The sequence below is a fragment of the Pteronotus mesoamericanus genome, unplaced genomic scaffold (assembly GCF_021234165.1).
Source record: "Pteronotus mesoamericanus isolate MK-2021 breed Mesoamerican mustached bat unplaced genomic scaffold, CSHL_Meso_final scaffold_371, whole genome shotgun sequence".
In the NCBI taxonomy this organism is placed as follows: domain Eukaryota; kingdom Metazoa; phylum Chordata; class Mammalia; order Chiroptera; family Mormoopidae; genus Pteronotus; species Pteronotus mesoamericanus.
Window position 1 is genome coordinate 1,949,456 of NW_026555314.1, and position 24,624 is coordinate 1,974,079.

Sequence of the window (24,624 nt, forward strand, 5' to 3'; positions counted from 1 at the left end):
GGACTTCCCTGCTAGGCTGAGCTGGTCTTTGTCGCTTAAGTGGGAATATCCAGCGCAGTGCCTGGAACATATGGGGCGCTCAATGAATACTTGTGGGACGAAGGGCAGTTAATGCATAATGCATAATTGCTTCGTGCCAGGATGCCCCATTGGCGTCGCGCTCTTAGGACCCTAATTAACAGCCTCTACTGACGCGCACGTGCGCTGCTCGCCGCGGATACAGGCCACGAACTCCGGCGCGAGGGCCGCAGATGCATTTTATCTTCTGCGCACTCACACGCGGAAACGAACCCATAAACCTGGTCCGCCTTTGCTTTGCGCACGCGTCACTCGAGGTAGCAGCGCGAAGAAGTAGCGGCCTATTTCCCGCCAGGCCAGGGGGCGTGACGCCACGCGCAGCTTGATGACGACACTTCGGCGCCGGATAGCCAAATGGTAGCTGTGGTCCCTGAGATGAACGACACCATGGGCTCCACAGGTGAGTGGAGGGAGCCGCGCGCAGGATGGTTCCGCGTCCCAGCAGCCTCTCCGCCGAAGCTGTCTCGGTTCTTCCGCGAGCCCCGGGCCGGGCAGGCGGGGGAGCCTAGGGGCCGGGCTGCGCTCTCCTGCCACCTTCCCGCGCGGCTCACACACGCCGTCCCGGTGGGTGCTCGTTTAACGTTCGTTGAAGGAGTTGGGAGAAAGAAGAGATTCTAGTTAAAGTTGAGCCTTGAACTCAACAAACTGTGTAGGAGGGTGAGCTGGGTGTGAGTCCCAGCCCAAACCTTTCTTCCTGTGCGGCTCGATTTTTTCGAACCTCAGTTTCCTCACTTGTGGTAACTTAGAGCCGCTAGAGGGAGTCCTTGGCAGGGCCGGAGAACAGTGTAAGAGGCACTGCCCACCCTTGGAAAGACCCCTAGGTTGGCGCCGCTGGCCTCATTCCTTCAGGCCCTGCCTAGGCAGCTTCCTCTGGGAGCATGGAGATGCTTTCACCTCATCTCTAAATCTGTGCCCTTTGCAAACAATTCAGGATTTTATGCTGCTTTGGTCATTTTGGTATAGTTCTCGACCACTTGATTTAGGACTGACGTTTTTTATTTGTTTTAAGTCTTTCTTAAAACGGAAACTGATAGCTAGTTTTAAGAGTTGAGCCGCAGCGCGGCTCGCGGGCCACGGGCCCGGGCCACCCCCGGGGCTGGAGGCGGCCCTGCAGTTTCTGGCTGGTGTGGCTCAGTGGATTGAGTGCCGGCCTGAGAACGGAAGGGTCGCCGGTTCGATTCCCGGGTTGCATGTCAAGTCCCCAGTTGGGGGCATGCAAGAGGCAACCCGGGTTGCATGTCAAGTCCCCAGTTGGGGGCGTGCAGAATCGGTGTTTTTCTCCCTCTCTTTCTGCCTCCCTTCCCATAGCTCTATAAAAATAAATAAACTCTTTAAAAAAAGAGTTGCGAAAGCCTTGGAGGTGTTTGTATTGCCAAGTGGCAGGTAGGCACATCTGTCAACTCCTCAACTGCCTACACAGCCTCCTTGCACCCAGCCAGTTCCCACCCACATTAAGCTGTGACTTGCCGCCTCAGGGTCCTTACTCAGGCCATGGGCAGAGCTGTGGCTGGAAACCCATCCATTAGCCCATCGCTGGAACTAGGCATGCCTCCTCTCAACGCAGTCCAAGTCTGAGTATTTTCATTTTCTGACCTGGGTAGGCAGAGAAGGAGGAATCTGGAGACCTACCCCTGACTTTCTGATGGCCCGGCCAAAGGCTCCCTTGGCAAAACTTGTTCATCTCCTCCCTTCATTCTCCTAGGGCACAGGTAATATAGAGGAGATTTATCCACCTGTCTCTGAGAGATTTGTGGGGAGGTCTGTGTGTTTGAATGTTCGTTCTTGCCATTTACCAACTGGATAAGGGCAAGTGACTTGCCTTCTCTCTGCCTCCATTTCCTCACCTGTACTGACCTTGTAGGGTTGTTGTGAGGACGTATTTTCTTTTTTGCTTAACGAACTTAGCAGCTTAAAACTTCGCCCATTTATTGTCTCACAAGTTTATAAGCAGGTTTGGGGTTCTCAGCTTAGAGTCTCACAAGACTGAAATCAAGGTGTTGGCTGGCTTTGCTCTTATCTGGATGCTGTGAAGAAGAATCTGATTCCAGACTTATTCGGGTTGCTGTCAGAATCTAGTTCTATGGAGCTGTAGCGCTAAGGTCCCTGATTCCTTGCTGGCTGTCAGCCAAAATTGCTGTGTATTTTGTTGTCCAGCGGCTTGACCTTTTTTTAATTGTATCTGCAGAGTCCCTTTCACAGCAATATCTAGATTAATGTTTGATTGAATAACCAGGGACGGGCCCTTGAAGGGCTACCTTTAGAATTCTGCCAAACACCGAGAATTAAATGAGAAATATATGAAGAGCCCTTAGAACCAGGCCTGATACGTATCAAGTGCTATACAAGGGTTACCATGTGTTTCCAAGGATTCACCACCACAGACTCGGCTCTGAAGCTGGCCACTGTGGACTGCATGGGAACAGCAGATCTGTAATACATGGGGCGTGGCAATGTAGTATGTGTAGGAGAACATACACATGTTCTCCTGGGCATTGTGAAATGGTGCAGTATTTTGCACCATTTGTTGAGATTTCATCTTTGCTTTTCCACAGTAATTTCTTAGGACAGCCATTTTCAACTCTCCACGGGAGGCTACCATGGCGTTCCCTCACCTGCAACAGCCCAGCTTCCTGCTGGTAAGTGTCAACTGCCCGAGTGAGTGGCAGCGCAATGATAGCCCCACGCTGAGGGACCTGAGAGTTCTTCGGCCCAGCTGGAAGAGCTCTCCAGCGGTGGTCTGGGGGGTGTGTGATGGAAGTAACACTGGCCTCAGGGTTGGAATCCTTAGGCTGCCTCTGCCTCTGCCTCTGCCTCTGCGGAAGCTTGGGTTTAACTTAAAAAAGAAAAGAAAAGCCCTGCTTTTCTCACCTGCAAGGCAAGTTGATTCAAATGCCGTTTTCCCCTGCTGCTGGGGAATGAGGAGCAGCAGCGGCTCAAAAGGATGTACATTTGAATTTTTACGTATTGTGAATTCTTACACAAACATGTAATGCTTATACCTGTCATTAGTGAAAGACAGAGGGACGCTGCCATGCCCAGGGCAACCGGGCCTGCAGTGTGAACATTAACAGGGTGCTGAGAAGTTAAGCCTGAGGCAAATGTCAATGGTAAAAGTGTCAAATTTCAGGTACCAGAAGACACTTTATATAAACATTTTTTTGGAAGGACATTCTTCCTCAGTGAACTCTCTAGGGCCAACAGCTCCAACCCATGGCCCCAGCAGCCCAGGTCTTCAGCTCTGACTGAGGCCCCGTGGACTCTGCCCTGGTTTGGAGGTAGACAAGGCCTTAGATATCCTTAGGCAAAGCTCTCTTTGTTGAAACTCAGGCATTTCCTCTTCATCGTCATTTGTGCACTGGCTTCTTTTCTTGGTGTAGTCAGTATACACACGCCCCATGACCTCAGGTACATCTCCTTCGGTATTTTCCTAAATGCTATATGATCTTTCCACTGCCATCATCATTAATGTCAGCACTTGGCTGGAGCCATTTTTAACCTGCCTCTTTCTTAAGGTCATGAAGGTTCAGTAGGTTCGTTATCTACTGAATAAAGGATATTTTGGTTAAGGGCTTAAATGGGAACAAAGGACACGCTCATTTCTTTGGGCATTCTTACCGATGATCACAGCGGTATAAGCCACGGGTAGGCAGTTGTGCAGGGAATTTCCAGTTCATGCAGACATTTGGTGAACACTGTCGTGTGTGAGGGAAACCCTACTCCAAAGTGGCCTTTCCTGGATGTGGGCCTGACCTCCTGCTCGTGAATCGCAGAAGCTAGCTTTATTTTGATAACGTACAGGTCTTTGAGGTAACCGGCGATGCCTAACAGAGGGTGCTGAGAAGCGAGCCCGGCGGTTACTAGTCTAGAGAGCATGGGCCCTCAGCCCCTCTTCTCGTAGCGTCCTTTCGGTCACTGACGCATGTGTGGCCTAATGTGGGAGGTACTGGGGAATCAGGCCAGCGCTGTGTATCTCACTCCAGCCTGTCACTTGGATTTCTGTTTTGGCTCAAGCCAGAATATCATCAGAAGCTGCAAAGCGAGCATGCTTATGACTTTTTTTGGTGTCTTCTCCTAGGCTAGCCTGAAAGCTGACTCTATCAATAAGCCCTTTGCACAGCGGTGCCAAGACTTGGTTAAAGTCATTGAGGATTTTCCAGCAAAGGTACAGCTCTGCTAGCATTTCTTTGGGGCATGTCTCATGGCATGTCTCATACTATCCTTGAAAAATGTTCCTACAGGCCCTGTTTCCTACCTCTGAGCACTGCCCTGCACCCTGATCTGGCACTGTGACTGTCGCATTTGTGGATACATTTAAACGTGAACATGTAGACCAAGGGGTTTTGACCATGGATACTTCTGTCCCACATGGGATGCTTGACAATGTTCTGGGACATTTTTAGTTGTCACACGGGGGTGGTGCTACTGGTATTGAGTGGTAGAGGCCAGGCTTGCTGGTAAAGCATCCCATAATGCCCCCACAACAAAAAAGTGTTCAGTCTAATAAAATGTCAACAGTGCCAAAATTGATAAATCCCGATGTAAATACTGAGGTTGTGTATCTACATCATACCCATAATTGTCCAGTAGTAAATGAGGTAAGTTCAAGAAGTCAGCCTGGACAGGGAGTTACTACCAAATGACAGTAAGTCTCAGTTTCAAGGGCTCACTTTGAGAAAGAATGTTGCAGCCTTTTTTAATAAAGCTCTTTTCAGATCAGAAGTTTTTAACATTTTTAAGAAACTTTTTAAAGATGCTGACTTGTTTAACTGGCCCAGATAAAGCAATACTGCTTGGTAGCTGTAACCACAGTGGAAGAATGTCAAGGTGCTGCTCCTGTGGGTGCTGCTGTGCCAGGGTTCCCGTGGGTGCCAGGCTGGTCCTGTAGCCGCTGGGCTGGTACGATGGGCCTTTGAACCAGGGAGTGACATCCCCGGAGGTCAGGTCCAGCCGGGGAAATGGGCAGCGCGTGGTGCAGGATGGAGCCCAGCAGTGGGCACTAGTCCTCAGCAGGCCTGCCCAGAGCCTACCTTGCACACTGTTTCAGGAGCTGCACGCCATCTTCCCATGGCTGGTAGAGAGCATTTTCGGCAGCCTGGATGGTGTTCTCATCGGCTGGAACCTCCGCTGCTTGCAGGGACGTGTGAGCCCTGTGGAGTACAGCATTGTGATGGAATTTCTAGACCCTGGGTAGGTAGGTTTGTCACCTGAGGAACTGGATGTGTCCTCTGGTGATCCCATTTTTACATCACTGTATTTTTCAAAGTTAAGGAACAAATTGAAGCAAGGCGGTTTGCGGTTCATTTGCCCTGTTTTTGTTGGTTTAATTTCATGTTCAGTGGCCCAATGATGAAGTTGGTTTATAAACTTCAAGCTGAAGACTATAAGTTTGATTTTCCTGTCTCCTACCTGCCTGTAAGTAAGCTGTGGAGGTGAGAGCTGTGCTTGGGGCAGAGAGCCCTAAGCAGTGGCTGCAGGGACAGTGGGTGGGCAGGGGCTCTGTGGGTCCGTGGCAGTGGGCGGGAGGATGCCGTGGTGTCTGTTTGGGGCCAAGGAGGCATCACAAACTGGAACCAGCAGTTACTTTTTATTTTTTTTAAGACCATTCCAAACTCGGTCAGTGGGGAAGGCACCATGCTGCCTGGTTTGCGCCTGGCTGAATGGCAGGCAGCGCCATGTAACTGGTTACAAAGGGTGACTTGCTCAGTGGGTATGAGAAGCAGAGGAGATGGGATTCATCAAGTGACTGGCAGGGCTTGGAAATGTGCACAGCTACTGCCCTTGGTGCTTGCAGGTCTTTACGAGGATGAGAAGAAAGATTCTAAGTAAAGGCTCTTTGGCGCAAGTGCTTGCAGAGGATAGTACTGTTCTCACGGGCAGGCTCCACGTGCTGGCCCTCCCCTCAGCAGCTTTCCCAGAGGGCTGTGCCACATGCGGGGCACCGAGCTGGAGCCTGTCCGCAAGCCTGCCCCCCTTTCTCCGCAGGGCCCCGTGAAGGCGTCCATCCAGGAGCGTGTGCTTCCCGACAGCCCTCTGTACCACAATAAGGTCCAGTTCCCCCCCACCGGGGGTCTCGGCCTGAACCTGGCCCTCAGTATCCTTTGCTGGCCCCGTGGGTAGGGAGGCCCGGGCGGCCAGCACAGTGCAGGGGTTGGGGGTGGCCCAGGAATTCTGCCGTTTGCTCCCTGATGCTGCCTTCAGATCCGTTCGAATATTACATGTTCTTTTTCGCTTTGAGCCTCATCACTCAAAAGGTATAGAAGGGATTCCTCTCAAAAGAGTGTTCTACTGGAGACCCCTGTGAGGGGCGGGCGCTGTGGCCCTGGGCTTGGTTTTCACACGGCAGGGAGAGCTCGGGATTTGTGGGGAGCCAGCTGCCAGCCTTTCTTTGCCTTCCGTTTCTCCTTCTCCCTTCCTGCCTCATTTCTCTGGGTCCTCCTTTCCTTCCTCCTCCAGCCTTTGTCCTTCAGGCCATCCTCACTTAGGGCAACAGAAGGGTGGGCAGACTTGATAGGTAATGTGTGGTGACCTAGGCACTGCGAGTGGTGGTCAGGGGGCGTCCCGCCGGAGGCGCCTGCTGGACCTGGGGGCAGGGCGGAGGCCTCGCATGCGGGGTGGGACGAGGGTTTAGTCAGACTGTCTGTGGTGGGAGGTCTCCTCCTGGCACCGCCTCCGGGCTCATAGCCGCCCCGGGCGCAGCCCATATCCCAGGGCCTTCGTGTGATTGTTGGGGCCAGCAGCCTGGGGCGGCGCCCAGAGCCACACTCCAACTGGAGTTTTGTTTTCCAGCCACTGCCCGGGGCCCTCCATGTCCGGACTTCAGACTGTGCCTATTTCATCCTGGTGGACAGGTACCTGTCGTGGTTCCTGCCCACAGAAGGCAGCGTGCTCCCGCCGCTCTCCTCCAGCCCGGGGGGCCCCAGTCCCTCCCCAGCTCCCAGGTAAGGCTCCCTGGCCGCCTTGGCCCTTGGCCAGTGCCTCACGTGGTCCGTATTGGCCACTAGCTATTAAGGCCTGGCCCTTCTACAAGGGAGTGGCCTGGTCAGTAGGGATTGCTCATGGGACAGCGGTGACACTTTGTCCATGGCTCTGTGGCTTTTCTTATGCCTGAGATACTCCAACCTCAGCTGCCATAGCACAGACTAGAGGGCAAGGGTAAGGAGGGTGTCTGTGTTTTGGTTTTCAGTAGCCATCCCTGAAGTGGTCAGGTCCTGTGGCTGCAGGGCTCTGCTTTGGGAACGGGCTATGTTCTGCCCATAGCAGCCCTCCCCACGCGCAGCATCTAAGCCCTGCCCGGAGGTGGTGAGCAGGGTGACAGGTAACTTGAAGCTGCAGGCTGATTGATGGCACTGGGCTGATAGTTCTGGAGAGAAAGGACTTGTAGGCAGACACAGAAGGGTTGACCTATGGACGAATAAGGCCACAGTTGTGCATCACTTAATGACGGAGATACATTCTGAGAAATGTGTCATTAGGTGATTTCATCATTGTGCAAACATCATACAGTGCCTAGGTGGTATAACCTACTACACATCTAGGCTGTATGGTGCAGCCTGTTGCTCCTAGGCCACAGACCTGTATAGCACGTTACTGAATACTGTAGGCAGTTGGAACAGAATAGTATTTGTGTATCTAAACATAGAAAAGGGGCCCTGGCTGGGTAGCTTAGTTGGTCAGAGCATCATCCCAATACGCCAAGGTTGTGGGTTCCATCTCTGGTCGGGGCACATAGAAGAAGCAACCAATGAATGCATCAGTAAGTGGAACAACTAATCGATCTTTCTCTTTCTTTCTCCCTTCCTCTCCCTCTCTAAAAATCAATCAATCAATAAGAGAATTTTTAAAATAAACAGAAAAGTAAAAATAGGGAATAAAAAGTGATACACCTGCATAGGACACTTACTCTGCTTGGGTCTTGCAGAATTGGAGGTTTCCCTGGATGAGTCAGTGAGTGAATAGTGAGTGAGTGTGAAGGCTAAGACATTACTCTATGCTGTTGTAGGCTTTGTAAATGCGATATACATATGCAAAAACTAAATAAATTTTTTAAAAATAGCCTAGTAAAAAACAAAAAAAGGAGACCGAAAAAATAGTATAGTGTTGCACTAAGACATCTCTACATGATAGAAATTTTTTAGCTCCATTATAATCTTAATGAGACCACTGTTGTATACGTACTCTGTTTGTTTGTTTCTCTTTTTTTAATGCTAATGCTTCATGAATTTGTGAGCACAGGGGCCATGCGATTGTTCTCCGTATCATCCCAATTTTAGTATACGTGCTACCAAAGTGAGCATGTGCTTTGTTGACCAAAACATTGTTATGTGATACATGACCGTAGTAGGAATCTATGAGCTCCAGACCCAGGTGTTGGCCTGAGCCAGAGGTCCTGGGGTGAAGAGCATTTTATGCCAGTCTGAGCAGGCTGGACGGTACAGGAGGAGTGTGGGCGCCAGCCTCAGCCCTAAGGTGAGCCGGGGCCTTTGAGCTGACTGCCCAGGAGACCTTCCTGCCCTAACAACCACCGTCTGTGCTCCTCTGACCCGCCCCGCGTCACTGGCCCAGAGGGAAGCTGCAGGCAGGTTCTTTGCTGTACATGCTGGCCTACCCCACATCTGGCCATACCCCAAGCCCACAGATATGGACAGATGTCCCCGAGGAAAGGGGATTGAGAGGGGCGAGGGGGGGCTTGGGGTGGGCCAGATTCCTGCCCTCTCAAAGGTCGACTGCAGCTGCCCAGTGGTTTTCTGGCCCTGATTTTGTTTCCCTGTTTTTATATATTTAAGACTTACAACATAAAGAACCACTGTACACCCTTCACCTAGGTCTCTGAATTGTTTTTATCCCCTATTCGTCTGTTTTTTGGGGCCCTTTAAGTAAGTTAGAGACGTGATGCCCATTATCTCTTGATATTTCAGAGTGTATTTCCTAGTAGCGAGTTCACTCTCCTCCATAGCCACGGTCCTGGCCAAATCAGGGAGTAAGTATTGCTTCAAGGCCACTATCTAGTCGTCAGGCCCCACTCGGGTTTCACCAGCTACCCCACTAATGGCTGTTACCTGGCCGGGGCTCACTGCAGGGTCACTTACTGCATATAGTTGTCCCTCTAGTCCCCTTCAGTCTGGAACTGAATCTCAATCTTCCTTGACCGTGACACCTTTGAAGTGTGAAGTCTAGGTGTGTGTGGAATGCTCTTGACCTGGGTTGTCAGGTGTTTTCTTGTGAGTAGGCCAGGGTGGGTGTTTGGTAGGAGCACTGCAGCAGCGACCTGTGGCGTCCATGTGCCCCATTATTGGCAACATTAGCTTGGTCACTGGGCTAAGTGGCCATGTTTTCCTGCCGTAAAGTTAAATAAGTACTTTGTGCCTAAATTAATTAACAAGAGGAATTTAATGGGACGAGATACAAGACTATACCATTATCACTAGTGTTAGCACCCCTTGGCCAAATCAGTTATTAATAGAATGGTTGGCAAATTGTGTTTTTATTTTTATCACTTCTGTGTTTATTAGGGGCACTCTCTTCTTCCCATTTGTTTGTATATATCAACATGGACTAGGGAGTCGTAGTATGATTCAACAGGTGTAATTGTTACTGTGGTTGGTGATTTTGATGTCCAGGTTGCCCCTGGCTATGCCAGTGGGAGCCCAGCAAAGGCCTGTTTCTGTGTCTCCCTCAGGACACCAGCCATGCCTTTCGCTTCCTATGGCCTCCACCACACCAGTCTCCTGAAGCGACACATCTCTCATCAGACGTCTGTGAACGCAGACCCTGCCTCCCATGAGATCTGGAGGTCAGAAACTCTACTCCAGGTGAGAACCCAGGCGGCTCTTCTCTGCTTTCATTTCAAAATAAACTGCTCAGCCACCTTCTCCCCTATGGGGCAGAGGCGTAAAGACTGCTGTGACACCTAGAAGACAGACGGGAAGAGATTCACCCACCTGTCTAACCTGCCTCTCATGGGCGGTGTGTGTCCTCCCAGGATTCCGTCACCCAGTGTTGGTTTTTCTCACGGTGATGTAATCACTGCCCAGTCTGTGGCTCCCAGTGGATCTGCGTAAATGTCCTCAGCACCCCTGCACAGGCGCACTCCCGTGTGCTTGGTGGTGGTGTCTGTGATCGCTGCCCTGTGGGTGTCAAACCCTGCCCCAGCAACATTTCTATGACGCTGAGTAGAGAGGGCCTTCGAAGCCTTCGCCTCGGTCAGCAGGCAGCCCCCGTGTCTCGGATCCACACAGGAGGTTGCCAGTGCCCCTCGTCTGCCGTTGTGCAGCCCCAGCCTCTCCTGCAGGCGTGGTCTGGCTCACCCCCGCGGCACAGTGCTGGCCGCCTCCCGGGCCTGGCTGTCTCACCTTGGAGAGTGAGGTTCAGCCGCTTCTGACGCAGGATTCTGGAGCAGAGTTGGTAACAACAAACATTGTTTGTTGGCAACCTGGAATGTGGATAAGATGGGATTCTGTCCTTCCCACCTTGTATATAACTCTTGGCATGTGGGTTGCTGTGTTTTTAGAGGCTTCCATGTTCTTGTCACAGCAGCTCTGGGAGGTGGGACAGCTGGAGTCCACCTTCCCCGTTCACTGAGGAGCCCGGTGCTTTAGATGACTCCCAGGCAGTGTGGGCCCTGGGCTCTGCTGGCCCGTGAGGATGGCAGGTGACCGAGGCATGGGCTTACAGGACAGAACTGGGGGGGTATTTCCTGGACTGAAATGCTACTGCTTTAAACACACACACACACACACATACACACACAAACTTTTTTCTAAACTACAGTAAAATACAACATAACATAAAATTTACCATCTTAACCACTTTTAAGTGTCTAAGTAGTGGTGTCCAGAAAGTGTCCAACCATGTAATATGAAAAATAGAGACATTCATTGAAGAAGATAAAAGATACAAGAAATATTGTACATAGGACAATGATGTCTCAGTCCCCTTCAAGGTAGGCACCTTGGAACCTCACACAGCTCTCCCATCGTCTCTTCCGCTGTTTAAAATTGTGCAGAACCCTCTGTTGAAATCTCCATCAGCTGCCCTGTTGTATTTTCCTGAATCTCATTGACGGTCTGAAATCTCTTCCACAGTGGCTGCATCGTTTTACATTTCACCAGCAGTGCACAAGGGCTCCAGTTATTCCACATTCTCTCCAATGCTCGTTTTTTGTTTGTTTGGTTGTTGTTGTTTTTTATTAAAACCATCCTAGTGGATATAAGATGGTATCTCATTGTGATTTTGACTTGTGTTGCCCTAATAATTAGTGGTATTGAGCATCTTTTCATGTCCTGCTGGCTGTTTGTCTGTCTTTAGAGAAGTGTCTATTTAAGTCCTTTGCATGTTTTTGAATTGGGTTTTTTGTTTTGTTACTGAGTTTTAGGCATTCTATATATATTCTGGGCTTTAATCCCTTATCAGATACATGAATTACAAATGTTTTCCCCCATTCTGTGGGTTGCTTTTTCATTCTACCAATATCTTTTGATGCACAGAAGTTTTTCATTTTCATGAAGTCAAATTTGTCTGTTTTCCCTTTATTGCCTGAGCTTTTAAAGTCGTGTCTAAGAAATCATTGCCAAATTCAATGTCATGAAGGTTTCTCCCCATGCTTTCTTCTAAGAGTTTTATAATTTTAGCTCTTACATTTAGGTCTTAGATCCATTTTGAGTTATTTTTTGTTCACGGTGTTGGGGGAGGGTCCACCTTCATTCATTTACATGTGGATATCCTGTTTTTTTTCCAGCAGCATTTGTTGAAAAGACTGTCCTTTCCCCCATTGGTCTTGACATACTTGTTAATTCCTTTGACCAGCTGATGCTTTTTTGCAGGTTTTTGTTGAAATGTGGCTTCATCATTATTCCTTGGAGATGTATCAGAAAATGCAGTCCCCTCACGCCAAGGTATGTTCCCACAGCTTTTCCTTCCATCTCCTGCTGTGGTCCTTGGTGTGCCTGGTCAACCTGCTACTTCTTGTCCTCATTGTCAGTCAGTCAGTGGTGGGGAAACAAACCCACCACTGCCCCTCACTGAGATGCCGAACGGCTGGTGCATTTTGTTTTGTGGTGGGTTTGCACCTGAGGGCTGGAGGCCTGTCCTCTGGGGTCCTTCCAGGCTACTTCCAGAGCCCGCTTTCTGGCAGCAGAAACTGATAAGGTGGTGGTGCTTGTGTGCTGGGGGCAGGGGAGCCGCTGATGCTTTTAGGAGTCATGGCCAGGTCTCCCTCTACAATCACAGCGCCTGTTGCTTCCTGCTGGTGGGGTGCCCCGCAGACCCCCACTACCCTGCTTCTCCACCTCCTCCAGAGCATCCACAGGCTTTGTGGCGGACGGGGTCTGAAGCCCTCGTGCATGTGGCCTGGCCTGTTTCCTCCTCCTCACCTCTCCCCCTCCTTCCGCTGGGTAGCATACCTCTGTGCGGAGGCATGGAGGTGGCCAAGACCCTGCTACCCTCCTGGGGTTGCTGTCCCTGGGTCCCACGGCCCACTGAGCCATCGAGATAGAACAGTTCTGTTGGGTTAGTAAGATGGGCACTTGGGTTCATGCTGTGAGAGACTGCAGTGCATGCCTTCTTAGACTTTGCGTTTGTCATGCTGCCAGACAAAATCCTCACAAGGTCCCTTAAGAATTAGGATCTATGGTTTTTTGGGGGTTTTTTTAATGGAAAATGGCAGTCTGTAACTTTCCCACTGTGACTGTGGAGAGAAGTAGTGGTTCCGTTCCTGCTGCAGTCTCAGCAGCCCGTTCTGTGGCCCCAGTGCTCTGCCGTGTGGAGGGCCGGGGTGCAGCCCTCCCACCACTACCCTTGGGAAGTGCAGAGCTCCTTCCTTGGTGTCACACAGGAGGAGGAGGAGGAGGAGGAGAACAGGGGGCTCCATCCTGGGCTGGGCCTCTCACGTCACAAAGCTCTTGCACTGCTCTTCCTGCCTCCAGAGCGGACTCTGCATGTTCCTGGCTTCCTCGTGGGATCCTGGGAGGCTCGCTTACCCTGTGCATGTGGCTTGGTCTTGCAGAGGCAGAGGCCACTTCGCTGCGTTGCCTTCCTGGTCTGCTCATTCTGTCTTCCGAGCCAGTGGAAACACGCCCACTTTAATTTTTAGCAGATGTGCGAGGCAGAAAGGCCTTCCCGGGCTGTCTGTCACCTCTGAGGATTCTGAGTCCACATGGGGAAGGGGCAGTAGCCTGTCCCTGCTGGGACAGGGGGCCTCCCCCTTCTCCCCACATTTGCTTCCTCTTGGCCAGACCACAGGATTGGGTGAGAGTTGCTCAGAATGGCTGGTAGTCGGGGGCGGTGAGGGGGGACAATCATTCCCACCAGGCATCCAGAGAGGTTCAGCCCTTTGCCTCCTATTGAAGTAGAAAAACAAAACCTAAAAAAACTGGGTGCGTCAGAAGCCAGGAAAGGCTGCTGGGAGGTCTGCTTCATCTGAGGCCTCTTGTCATGTATCCAGGCCTACGCTGCACTGCACCATACGGAAATCCTTACGAGTCCTGGTTTTAGGGAAGCAGGAAGCGTAGCTCCTGGAAGCCCCCCAGTATGTCCGTGGCTGGGCTGGGTGCAGAGTGCATGCTCGCTGCCTGGAGGCCTGGCCTCCACTCCACCCACCTTGCTGAGTGGGGCTTCTGGAAGGGCAGTAAGGATGGCTACAGCCCTGCAGGCTGGCGTGGGGCTGCCTTGTGTGCCCTGATCCTCACTGAGAGCTGCAGCTGAGCCCAAGGTCTGGCCCGGAGGAAGGCTGCGAATGGCCACCACCTCCTTGCTGTGCTTCTTCCCACGCCTGCTCCGCGTGTCTCTGGCTGTGCCTGTCTCCTTGGAGCCTGGCACACTCGTTCTGACCTCTCCTGTGTGGGTGCGTGCTGCTCAGGCAGGCGGCACCGCCCTCGCAGGGCAGGGCGTGTCCTGGGACGCCTCCGGGCTGCGCTTGGCTGGTGGAGGGCTGCTTTAGCAGGGAGGTAGCGGGGAAGGTCCTAGGGTGGGGCCAGACAGCATGCCAGCTCAGCTGTCATCCCCAGTGTCCCGGGCTCAGGGTTCCAGCTGCCTCTGGGAGTGTGTGACATGGCCAGACTCTTGCCATCAGGACTGATAAAAGGCTCCGTGTATCTGGAGGGTGGGGGGTCCTGGTGAGGTAGAGGCTGGTCTTCCCAGAATTAGAGCCGAGGAGTGCTTGTGCCTCCTTTAACCATATCTAGAATGTTCAGTGTGGAGGGCATTCAGCGAGGCCCCGTGGGCTGAGCCTGTGCTCACCTGTGTGCCACCTTTCAGAACCAGCCCCCATCAGGACAGAACACTCATTGGATCTTAGACACTTAGGAATTCTGCTGGCAAATTTCTCCTCAGGGCAACCCAGAGAAGTCCAGTAAATTACATATTTTGTTTTCACAGCAAAGAGGCCTCTATCTAGAACTGGCTCCTAAGAAAGTTTCTTTCCTGAGTCTCAGGCCTTGGTTGTTGGCAGTGGGACCCAACGAGGCGCCTGGGCTCCTAGTGGGCTACAGCTTGCACATACAGTGCCATCGGGGTCAGGGGAGAGTGGAGCCTCTGGGAGGAAACTGAGTCTGGCCAACATCAGGGAGCTGGAGGGGGCCTTCAGGCCTCCCAGTGATCTAGAGGGTCTGTGCGTTCCTCTGCTTGGCAGGTGCTGCTGGGAGGAGCTCAGTCTGGGTTGCTGAGAGGGTGGTCTCACTGGCCTGAGGTTGCTGGGCTGTGATTTTTAGGATTGTCACTGACGTGCTTTTGTTTTTGTTTTTTTCTCCTTACTTCTGGGCTCTCACTTTTTTCTTTCTTTCCCCACTCTCCCCTTTCCCTGCCCTTCTTCCACCCTGTCTGGCTTCTGTGTTTTGTTGTCTCAGCTGGAGGTTCTGCACTACCGACTCAGTGTCTCCAGCGCCCTTCACAGCCCTGCCCAACCCAGCCTCCAGGCCCTCCACGCCTACCAAGTACTGGCTGCTCTTGATCCGTTCCGTTTCACCCCTGCCCTGTGGTGTAAGCCACAGAGCTCATATCAGTGCAGTGGTAAAGCGAGGGCATGGCTGGGAGCCTGCGGGGGTGATGCAGAGACCCCTCACACAGAGCAAGACCCTGGGGCTTGGGGGGTAGCCTGGTCCTTCCGCTTGGCCTGGCCTCCAGGTTTGCAGACTAGCCAGGGTGTGGGATGTACAGCCATGTGGCAGCGAGTGAGGCACATGATCCCTGCTGGCTGTGGTCATCAAACCTGCCTGGCCAAGTCTCAAGGCACCTGAGGTGTCGCAAGTTGTCGGGTGTTGCGGGGGCCCCGTACTTGGCCCTGATTCGAGGGAGCAAAATATTTCTGCCCTTGCAGTAGCCCGACTTAACCTGCAGTGCAGGCCTGGTACTGGGTGCGTCGCTGAGCGTGCGGAGGCCCAAGGGCTGTGGGCGGGGCAGTTCTCCTGACCTGAGCCTCTGTGTGAGGCCGAGGGGCAGGAAAACTCTGGGCTTGGCCCTCTCGCCTGGAGATGCGGTCAGTCCGGTACCTGGACGAGCAGGCCCGGCCTTCCAGTCTCTTGTGGACTCAGGGAGCCCTCCACGGGTGGACAAGAGTGAACTGTGACCGCAGGGAGATGGTGGTCTGCTTAGGCAGAAATGAACAGTGTGACAGATTTGAGGTCAGCAAAGTGGAGTTCAGCCCCATAGAGTGTTTTCTCATAGTTCACTGATGTACAAGATGAGGCTGGAAGTCTGGCCAGAAATGGCCAGATGGTGTGTTTGGAGCCATACCCACAGCCAGGGGCCTGTCCATTTCACACAACATTGAATTTGAACTCAAGGTAAAAAATCTTGTTCTGCTGGGACGGGATGGTCAGCATGCAGCACATATTTGGTGTTTCTGCACAAAAGCAGCAGCAGCTGCAGTGAGGAGGGAAGAGAATGTTCCAGAAGGTCTAGCAGGTGGCAGCTGGGCACAGGAGTGGGTGCCACTCCAGCCTCTGTTGGGAGGATCTCACTTGGCTAAGAGAAGGGTCCCTGGAGAAACATCTGGCTGCATTCACTGCACAGCAGGAGGGCCGAAAGCCCTGGAATGGGCTTTGGAAAAGTGTCCTTAAAAGCTGGGGGACGCCACCTGCAGCTGTAGCCAGACGGTCCTGTGGGACTTTGGCTCAGGAGACTGTGAGCCGGAAGAAAAGACTGACTTGACAAATTTGGAGGGGAGACAGCCGAGGGGTTACCGTGTGACAGCTGGGGGCCTGTGGCAGGGAGCCTGGCTCTCCAGAAATACCAGGAAGGATGGGTAGAGGTGGAACAGGGGACCCCAGTCACCCTGGCCGTGGCCATGGAAGGGTGAGTGGCCAAGAATGAGAAAGGAGAGGGCCCTCAGCAGGGAGTTACAGCCTGGCATTGATGCCCTTCTAACCCTTTTCAGTCCTCACCAAGGATATGTTTATTGATTTGAGAGAGAGAAATGTTGATCGGCTGCCTCCCATATGTGCCTCAATTGGGGGGATCAAACACCCAACCTAGGTATGTGCCCTGACTGGGAATGGAACCTGCAGCCCTTTGGTGTATGGGGCAAGGCTCCAGCCAATGGAGACACCTGGCCAGAGACTAATCCTTTATTATTGTTAAAAGAGCCTAGCAGTGCTTTTATTCTTGAGAACAATGCAAATTCATTGCATAAAGACTTAAAAATGCAGATAAGCAGAAGGAAATTACCTTCTGCTCCAAAGTACCATTTCTATATGTAGGACCTGCAGGGTGTGTCACCTTGGCCGGTGGCAGCATTTCCGTGATGGGGAGAGCTGCGTAGACAGTGCTGTGGGCAGAGGCCAGCAGGCTGGCTTCCTCAGCCCATGGGGGTCTGCGCCGCGGGGTATGCCCGGAGACAGGGCTGCACCAGCCTCAGCACCACTCTGCATTGGGATGAGGTTGCTGAGACCCCTTCCAGCCAGTTCGTTGAGGCCCTAGAGAGCTGGGGGTGAGTGTGGGGAGAGGAGCATGTCAGACTGGACAGCCAGAGCGCAGGGGGTGGGGGCAGTGGGTCCTGCCTTCTCGTGCGTCCTCTGCCACTCAGGGACTCCACCCTGTACTTCCTCCCTGAACAGCTGGTAAACAGGCTTTCCTCTTGGGTCTGGCTCTCAAAGGTCCCACAAGGACTCTGTGAATCAAACAATCGGCTCACAAGATTGCGGGCATTCTTGTCTTTGGGGCTGTGTTGATTCCAGGTTCATTAGCAGCAGAGGGAGGGTTGTGTCCCAGACGGGGAGCAGGAAGAGGAACTGGGGAGTGATTCACCTGGAAAGAGGGGAAGCCCTGGGCCACGGCCAGCTGTCTGCACATACCTGGGGGGAGGGGGATACCCCGAGTCCCGGTCCCAGGTGGGATGCCGGCCTGCCTGCCCCCTGTTCCTTGTCCTCCGGCGGACCAGGAGGTGAGGACCCCTGATGACCTGGATGGACAGCAATGACAAGTTACCCACAGAGGGTTCAAATAAGAGGTTTGAAGTGTGCCAGGAAGCATTTGGCTAACGTGTGTTTTAGTCGCTATCCCAGGGCACACTGTGCAGGCTTTACCACTCAGCCTGTCTCGGAGCCTGCAGGGCCAGAGTCAATGGGTGGCAGGCTGGGTGGGGCCCCAGGTGGTCCTGCTTCCAGCCTGGCCCACAAATCCTGTGGGGAGAACAGAGAGATGGGCCCTGGTGGGATGTGGTCAGACCTGGGGGTTCTAGCTCAGAAGGACCTGGATTCTGACACTACGTCCCTCTCAACCTTAGGAGTCATTCACGCCCACTGAGGAGCACGTGCTAGTGGTGCGCCTGCTGATCAAGCATCTGCACGCCTTTTCCAATAGCCTGAAGCCTGAGCAGGTCTCTCCCTCTGCCCACTCCCATGCCACCAGCCCCCTGGAGGAATTCAAACGGTGAGTATGGGGCTGTGTGCAGGGCTGCTGTACTTCTGCCTGCCTTCAGGTCCTCCACACACGTTGCCCATGGTGACCTTTCCCCTCGGTGTGTGGGCTGGGTGAGCAGAGGCGTGTGAGGCCTCTACAGGGTGGGGCCGGTGGGCAATCACCATGTTCCCTCCTGGCTCTGTCTTCTCACCCCCACCCAGGCCCCAGAGGTAAGTGGGGCATCCGGCTGCTTCTCTGGCTTCCATGGCCTTCTGCCTCCAGGCCAACCCTCTTTGGTGGAAAGAGCCATGCCAGCGAGGGAAGGGCCCTGTCGTGGTCCCTCTTGTCCCTTTCAAGTGGCAGGCAAAAAAGCCAGTGGGCTCGGCGGGCTTTCACAGTAGGGCAATCAAATGCCACAGGAGGCCAAGTTCTGTGCAGCTTCCTCCCCCTCCTCAGGGAGGGAAAGGGCTGGGGTGGTGAGCCAAGCTGACAAGTACAGGAGCCACGCTGTGCAGCCACATGCCTGCTGTGCGTCCTCCAGACGTTCCCTAACCTCCGAACTGCTGTTTCTTCCTTGGAAGAATGGGGCTAAAATCACGAAGTCTCGCCCCCAGGGGGTGTTGAGCAGTCCTTAAAGTGGGAGCAACTGGGCTCACCGGTGAGGTGACCCAATTCCTCTCCCTTAGGGCCGCCATCCCAAGGTTTGTCCAGCAGAAGCTCTACCTTTTCCTGCAGCACTGCTTCGGCCACTGGCCCCTGGATGCGTCATTCAGAGCTGTGAGTGCCGTCCTGTCACACCTCACTGGCTGTACTTGGCCTCGCTTCTGAAGCGGTATTGAGAGGGTTAAACATCTGCGGGGGGGGGGGGCACTGAGTCCCTCCAGTGCCCTCTTAGGGGCGTGCAGGGAGAACCTGGTGGCACCCCTGCCTGCCCTAGCAGAGCGAAGCCCCGCAGCTAGGAACGTGCTTCTGCTCCCCGGAGCTGCCTCCTGGGCCAGGTGGCCCAAGGATTTGGCCCAAAGCCCCGCAGCCCACTTGCATGCACATGTGTCTCACAGGTCCTGGAGATGTGGCTAAGCTACCTGCAGCCCTGGAGATACGCGCCTGACAAGCAGCCTCAGAGCAGTGATGGCCAGGCCCGCTGCGTGTCAGAGAGATGGTGAGCCTCGCACCCTGTCCCCTCCAGGGGCCTCCTCATGGGGCTCTCCTTTAAGGTCCTGCAGAGTAGGGGCACCAGCTGTCCCTCCTCAACTCTACTGTGTCTTGCTTAGGCCCTGGGATCGGTTTCCCATGGAAATAGCAGGTCACACACTCCCCCCCGACCCCTTGCCATTATTGTCCCACTCAGATGTATGTTCACACTCATCCCCAAACCTTCCTCACCAGCTCTTTTATAACAGCCACCGCACCTCCCCATCTCCCAGCTGGCCTCCAGGTTTCCATTGGCACCTCTGATCGCTACCTTCTGTGCTCCCTCTGCTGCCCTGGCCAACCTTTGCCATGGTGGCCTTGGCCTCTAGGAAAGGACCTCATTCTGGGGAGGATCCTTTGTCCTCAGGGGGCCTAGGTCCTGCCGGTCTCTGTCCCACCTCCTCTTCTGCCACCCCCAGACCCCTCCAGCCTTCATTCTTGATACCTGCATGAGGCATGACTGGAGAGAGGAGGCAAGGACCCAAGTGGCCTTACCCGCTATGGGAGGTCTGGCCCCTGACTAGCAGCCCGGTCCCCAGGGCCCCCTTTGTGCAGGAAAACCTACTGATGTACACGAAGCTCTTCGTGGGCTTCCTGAGCCGTGCACTGCGCACCGACCTGGTCAGCCCGAAGAACGCACTTATGGTGTTTCGAGTGGCCAAAGTCTTTGCCCAGCCCAACCTGGCTGAGATGATCCAGAAAGGTAAGCCCTTAGCCAGCAGGAAGCAGCATTTAGAGAGGGACTCACAGACCTTGGATGTGCCTCACAGGCTTGTAGGGGGCCTGGCAAGGTGTGGTGAGGGGAATCCAGGTGCCCAGCGGCAGGGTAAAGGCCTGAGCCTGGCTGAACCCTGCCTCCCCCATGGCTCAGCACGCTGGGCTGGAAGGTGGCGTGCCTGGCAGGAGGGGAGGCAGGCCTCTGAGCCGTCTCGCTGGTGGTCCGTGGCAATCTCGGTCCCAGTCCTGCTTTCATCTTAGCCTAGCTTTGTTGGGCGTTAGCGCGTTGTGCTATGTCTTGGCAAGTGTCAGCTTGTGGTTGAGGCCAGCAGGGGCTCTGGGAGCATCAGGCCCTGCGCCCCCTCGCTGCATGGTCACGGCTGTTCAGAAACCGCAGGAGGCACTTAGGAAGCCTGCTAGCAGCGACTGGATATTTTGTGCCCTTGGAAGCCGAAGCCAGACTTGTGTCCTGCCTTCCAGGTGAGCAGCTGTTCCTGGAGCCCGAACTCGTCATCCCCCACCGCCAGCACCGGTTCTTCTCAGCTCCCACGTTCACTGGCAGCTTCCTGTCGTCATGGCCGCCGGCCGTCACGGACACCTCCTTCAAGGTGAAGAGCCACGTCTACAGCCTGGAAGGCCAGGACTGCAAGTACACCCCGATGTTTGGGCCAGAGGTCCGGACGCTGGTGAGTGAGTCTGGGCTCCGTCAGCCACGGGGCCGTCCCGAACCTCTGGGACAGTGAGCCAGGAAGGGTGCACCCATCTGTGGCGGGGAAGGAGGAAGATTGGGTGTTGAGTACACGCTGTTACCCTTTTTTGTTAGTGAAGTCTAGTCTTTTCTGATAATAGAGACAGTGTTAGAAACTTTCCACATTTAGAATATGCACCTTAGTTTGTCAGACTCTTCATTATGTGGAAGGCACCCCTCCTGGCCCTTGGCAGGCTCCCCTAGCATGGCCTCCTGGTCTGTTTTTGGCCGGGTGTCATGAGGTGGCCCCACCAGAGCTGGCTGACCTCCTGTCTGCCCCGCAGGTCTTGCGCCTGGCTCAGCTCATCACGCAGGCCAAGCAGACAGCCAAGTCCATCTCTGACCAGTGCGGGGAGAGCACAGCCAGTCGCCCCTTCCTGTCATGGCTGGGCTTCTGCCTCTCAGACACAAACAGCTCCTTCCCAGCCAACGACCTGGACGACATGGGGCAGGACAGTGTCCGCAAGACAGACGAGTACCTGGAAAAGGCCCTGGAGTACCTGTGCCAGATGTTCCGAGTATGAGCCGTGGGGCTGCCCCCGCCCTGGGGTTGGTCCTCTGGCCATCATCCCACTGCTCAGCCGAGACCAGCCATGAACCAGGACCCAGCATGGGTTCTGCCATAAAGGGCTCCTGTGCTTATGCGGGAGACACTGGCAGGCGCCTGCAGTGTTATGTCTGGGCCCTGTCATTGCCACTGTTAGAGGCCCAGTGGGTTGAGGTCCGGTTTCCTCCTTTCACGTGGAAACTGAAGGCAGTTTCTCTCTGGCAGCTCAGCGAGGCCCAGCTCGCCCAGCTCACGCTCGCCTTAGGGACGGCTCAGGATGAGAATGGAAAGAAGCAGCTCCCGGACTGCATTGTGGGTGAGGACGGACTCATCCTCACACCCCTGGGCCGGTACCAGGTAAGGCCCGTGTCCCGGAGGGGCCTGGCTCTCGGGGCCATTCCAGGCAGCACAGCTGGTGGTCCCGCCAGCCTGTCCCCATCTCCCATGAGCAGAGGTGCCTGCTGAATTGTTTGCAAAGGTGTGTTTCCTGGTCTGCTCCTGTGGCCCAGGTTTCACCTGGGGCTCACCTCTCCTGCTGCTTCTAGATCATCAACGGGCTGCGAAAGTTTGACATCGAGTACCAGGGGGACTCAGAGCTACAACCCATCCGGAGCTATGAGATTGCCAGCCTGGTCCGCTTGCTCTTCCGGCTCTCCTCTGCCATCAACCACAGGGTGAGTGTAGGCGGGTGGGCCACACCGTGCCTCTGTCCTGGAGCCGTGGGAGGGGCGGGGTGGGAAGTGTGGCCCCGCCTGCTGCCCACTCCCCTATGCCTCCGTGTGTGCTCTAGTTTGCAGGCCAGATGGCGGCCCTGTGCTCCCGGGGGGACTTCCTCGGCAGCTTCTGTAGATACCACCTCATGGAGCCTGGCCTGGCCAACAGGCACCTGCTGAGCCCCGTGGGGCAGGGACGCACAGCCAGTCGTGCCCGGGGCCCCAGGCTCAGCCTGCGCTTCCTGGGCAGCTACCGGACACTGCTGTCACTGCTGCTGGCCTTCTTTGTGGCCTCTCTGTTCTGCATCGGGCCCCTGCCCTGCGCCCTGCTCCTCGTGCTGGGCTACTTCCTCTACGCCGCGGCCATGACACTACTGACGGAGCAGGGCAAGCTGCACCAGCTCTGACCACAAGCCAGCCCGTCCCCATATGGCCCTGCTCTCGTGTACCTGGGAGGCCACCTCCGAATCTGAGCCTGGTCATCTTCACTTCTAAGGGACCTTTTCCTGTAGCCTCTGAAGCATTCGTAAGCGCCTGGAAGAGAAGGGTGCGCGGTCCAGGCCTGGCCAGGAGGGGAGCAGCGTCCGGGGCCTGAGCTGCGCAGGACGGGAGCGCCAGCTGCTGGGCCTTCCTCCTCGCAGCGGGAGGCCTCACGGTGGGATGGCTTTCGAGGCCTTTCTCTTTCTTAATTGTGTCAGGACTTAGCCGCGTGAGGCCAACGAGTCAGTGCTTCCCTGAGGGCCCCTGAGGTGGACAGTGTGACATGAGTCTCCTCTCCCTGGTGGGTGACACCAGACAGCGGCTCAGCCTCTGGCTCCAGAGAGGACTCAAAGACCCTAAAAGAGATTCTTGAGGAATTTAAATGATGGTTCTTCCATTCCTAATTTTAAAACTCAATTTTGCCACCACACTTTGCAAAGCAAGGATCAGTCTCTGTGTTCTAGCAATTCAAGGTCTGGGCCACACAGGTCAGCTTTTGAGGAGAAAAGATTCTTTAGGAGCACAGGTGCTCGGTGAGCCAGTGTTGCAGCGCGGCTTCCTTCGGGCCCCCAAGTCAGCAAGCACCTCACTCAGTGGTGGCCCGTGTCACCACCTCGCCCTATCGGACTCTTGCCCTGCGGGCATAGGGGTTACAACAGGACCGCCAGGTCCCTTCTGCCAGCTTCTGGTCTGCAACCAAAGATGATCAAAAGCATTGTTTGTACCTTCAATAAAATCAAGTGCACAAAGACAGAACTTTTGATACCACTTAAATTTCAAATTGTGTGACAATTACATGTTTACTGTCAAAAGTCCCCATGGGGGCTCACACACTTCATCGTACAAACGACACCATAGAGAACAACTGAACAGTGATTTAAACCAAGCCACTGTTTTTGGTGTGTGTGTGGTGGTGGTGGTGGTTTTTAAGTTTTCAAAGTAACAGTTCGGCTTTGTTTTCTGATGTAAACTGGCACTTGGTGGCCTGTGACCAGAAATCCACCCTAACTGACTAAGGGTCTGAAGAAACTGATTCTCAACCCTGAGTCTGGCAGTGCCTGGGCTCAGGCTGCTGGGAACCCTGTCATCCCTCACCCAGGGGTCAGTGGATTCACTGGAAGCAGCAGGCGGGCAGGTGTAGACAGGTGGCCGTGCTGGAGACGGGGGGCCCCAGAGGCTTGGGGGTGCAGGTCCAGAGTGGGCCTCAGCCAGTGCAACCCCCAACGTAGGTCTAAGCTGTGAGGATTTTGCCTTCTGTTCCTCAGGTCAGAGTTGGCTTTAATATGAAAAAAACAAAACTGGTGATCCTGGAACATGGGTTGGTCTTTCTTTGGCTTTTGGAAGCACAGAGGGTCACATGTGCAGCAGGGAACTGAACTGCACGTTTTGCAGCCCCTCCTGAGCCTCTCACCAGGAGTGCTCTGGCCTGGCCTGGGTGTTAAATGTCCCAAGATCAGCACTGACAGCTGACTGGTTTCTGTTATCAGACTCATTGAGAGAAGAGAGATTAGCACGCGCTAGACGGGCCTGGGGCCTGGGGCGGGGTATCTGGGGCCCCTTGTCCCCACCACACCCCCTTCTCGGCTTCCCCTGAGAGAAGGCCATCCCTGCCCACGGGATGGGGAACCCTCCCCTTAACCATCTCCACGCACAACCCTCCTGTCCATATTTCTGGGGTTTTTTTTTAAATCCTCACCCAAGGATTCGTCTTTTTTAAATTGATTTTAGACAGAATCATGGATCAGTTGCTTCGCCAGGTACCTTGACCAGAATCAAACCCACAACCTTCAGGTATATGGGATGACACTCCAACCAACTGAGCCACCCGGCCGGGGCTCTTGCTCTTTTTTCTTCACCTGAAAACATTATCCAGCACCCTAAAAAGCAAGAATGAAATACTTCATTTCACACACACATCCATCAGCTGTGAATAGCCACCTGCTATGTGCGCTTCAGCCATGTTGGGGACACAAAACACACAGGACTGCTCACTGCTCTGGGACCTCATGGTGCAGAGCCCAGAACTCCTAAAGCACCAAGGAGAATGGCAACATCCAGGAAGGGCCTGGGTTCCAATGTTCAGGGGCCTGGGAGGTGGCGTGAGGGGAGCAGAGGGCACGCGAGAAGGGCTGGGGTGAATAACATACTAATATAAATTACATTTAAATTTTATATAAGTATGAATTACATTTATATGGATTTATTATTATACATTTATGTGTATATAATTTTTACTGGTTGAGTTTGCAGTTTATAGTTACAATGAATCCAAGTTCTCTTTCAAATAACACTTCCACTTCATGGTCGTGCAAGTTACAGCA

General features: G+C 53.9%; 1 protein-coding gene across 3 annotated transcripts; it reads left to right on the forward strand.

The window, feature by feature from the left end:
- The first annotated feature begins 411 nt into the window (after nt 1-411).
- Nucleotides 412-23,172, forward strand: SMPD4 (sphingomyelin phosphodiesterase 4). Of its 3 annotated transcripts, XM_054592668.1 has the most exons (20): nt 412-478; nt 2,631-2,714; nt 4,154-4,240; nt 5,123-5,265; nt 5,415-5,490; nt 6,061-6,169; nt 6,277-6,329; nt 6,865-7,016; nt 9,755-9,887; nt 11,898-11,969; nt 14,916-15,002; nt 17,792-17,937; nt 18,594-18,684; nt 18,966-19,066; nt 19,638-19,801; nt 20,296-20,501; nt 20,848-21,081; nt 21,336-21,467; nt 21,656-21,784; nt 21,901-23,171. In XM_054592668.1, exons 2-20 carry the CDS (start codon nt 2,676-2,678, stop codon nt 22,228-22,230), a joined length of 2,484 nt encoding a protein of 827 aa, XP_054448643.1. In that variant the 5' UTR covers nt 412-478; nt 2,631-2,675; the 3' UTR covers nt 22,231-23,171. The 3 variants fall into 3 exon arrangements, with proteins under 3 accessions (XP_054448643.1, XP_054448644.1, XP_054448645.1); XM_054592669.1 differs by lacking the exon at nt 14,916-15,002 and having other exon boundaries at nt 21,901-23,172; XM_054592670.1 differs by lacking the exons at nt 412-478; nt 2,631-2,714; nt 5,123-5,265 and having other exon boundaries at nt 4,199-4,240.
- The last annotated feature ends 1,452 nt before the right edge of the window (nt 23,173-24,624 follow it).